Genomic DNA, 1,346 nt, shown 5'->3' with positions numbered 1-1,346 from the left:
TATATATATATATATATATATATATATATATATATACACAAACATACACAAGTATACATATATATGTATGTAGCCTTTATTATTCACAGAATTTACAAAAGAGCTACTAATAGTTTCATACCATAGTGACACAATAATTTGGCAGATTTATATAATATGCCATGTGTCTCCAAGCATTCCTTCAGGCTCAGTGCTCACCATTATCTAATTGTTATTAGATGGCCTAGTGGTTAGGCTGTTGCACTCATAACCATGAGATCATGGTTGCAGTTCCTAGACCGGATGGTGCATTACATTCTTGAGTAAAACACATCATCTCATGTTGCTCTACTTCAATACCTAACATGTGGTACACCGTGAGCCTGTTCAGGCAATGTTGATCTGATGAAAGGAGTGAGATAATGTGTGGAACAAACATTTGATCATTATAAACAAATCACTTTTGCAGGTCGTTTGGCAAAGGCTGAATGCTCATACATCACCTTTGATGAGGGAGTCCATCATGTATGTATGTATTTTTATACTTATGTGGCTCCCTAACCTACTTCATACAATGAGCCAAAAAATATTTTTAGGCATCTATAATGAAGAAACATAAGAATAATAAGCATTAATTCATTCTTTGAACCCAGAAGTACACTTTATTGGGCATGATATCAATTCCCAATATCCCTGAAGATGCAAAACCAGATACCCGCATAGTTTCTGTTTACAGTTCTGCAATTGCTTAAAACATAGTTATTTTCAGCATTAAACACAAAACTATGTGGCCATCTGCATTTGTGTAATTATTTCAGTGAATCATTTTACCATTTATCAAAAGAGAAACAATGAAATCACAGCAGTACACTTACATTGGAATCCAGGTAACCATTGTTATCACTGTCATATAAGCGGAACATAACTGAAAGAAATAAAAATGGAGCATTTTGAAAGATGCAAGGATACAGCAATGATTTAACCTGGAAACTGAAAGAATTAAGATACCTTTATATACATATATGTATATATCAAGATATCTATATCTATCTATCTGTCCGTCCATCTGTCAGTCTATCTGTTCGTCTGTCTGTCTACCACATTCCTACTTTAAAAATAACTATTTTTATAACAATGGCCAGAATATACATAATTCATGACACAACAACTTACAGTGTAAACTTTTGAAAATTTTGAAAATCTAATGTGAAACTGGTCAAGTGTATTCTTGTATTTCAAAATATAATTAAATTCTAATTAATTCTAATTTATTTTGTGTTCATTCTGAACTTTAATTCTTTTATTCCTTTACTTGTTTGGATTAATAACAATTTATGTGTGTGTGTGTGTGTGTATATATATATATA

General features: G+C 31.6%; 1 protein-coding gene across 11 annotated transcripts in view; it reads right to left on the bottom strand.

The window, feature by feature from the left end:
* LOC106879787 (diacylglycerol kinase beta) overlaps positions 1 to 1,346 on the bottom strand; it is a 391,710-nt gene that overhangs the window by 81,778 nt on the left and 308,586 nt on the right. For all 11 annotated transcript variants that reach the window (XM_052973954.1, XM_052973955.1, XM_052973949.1 and 8 more), the window contains one exon: positions 855 to 904. In XM_052973954.1, the coding sequence (XP_052829914.1) occupies positions 855 to 904 (50 nt within the window). The remainder of the gene's footprint in view (positions 1 to 854; positions 905 to 1,346) is intronic.

Source organism: Octopus bimaculoides, chromosome 17 (assembly GCF_001194135.2).
Source record: "Octopus bimaculoides isolate UCB-OBI-ISO-001 chromosome 17, ASM119413v2, whole genome shotgun sequence".
Taxonomy (NCBI): Eukaryota; Metazoa; Mollusca; class Cephalopoda; order Octopoda; family Octopodidae; genus Octopus; species Octopus bimaculoides.
This window is presented reverse-complemented; position numbering and strand designations above follow the sequence as displayed.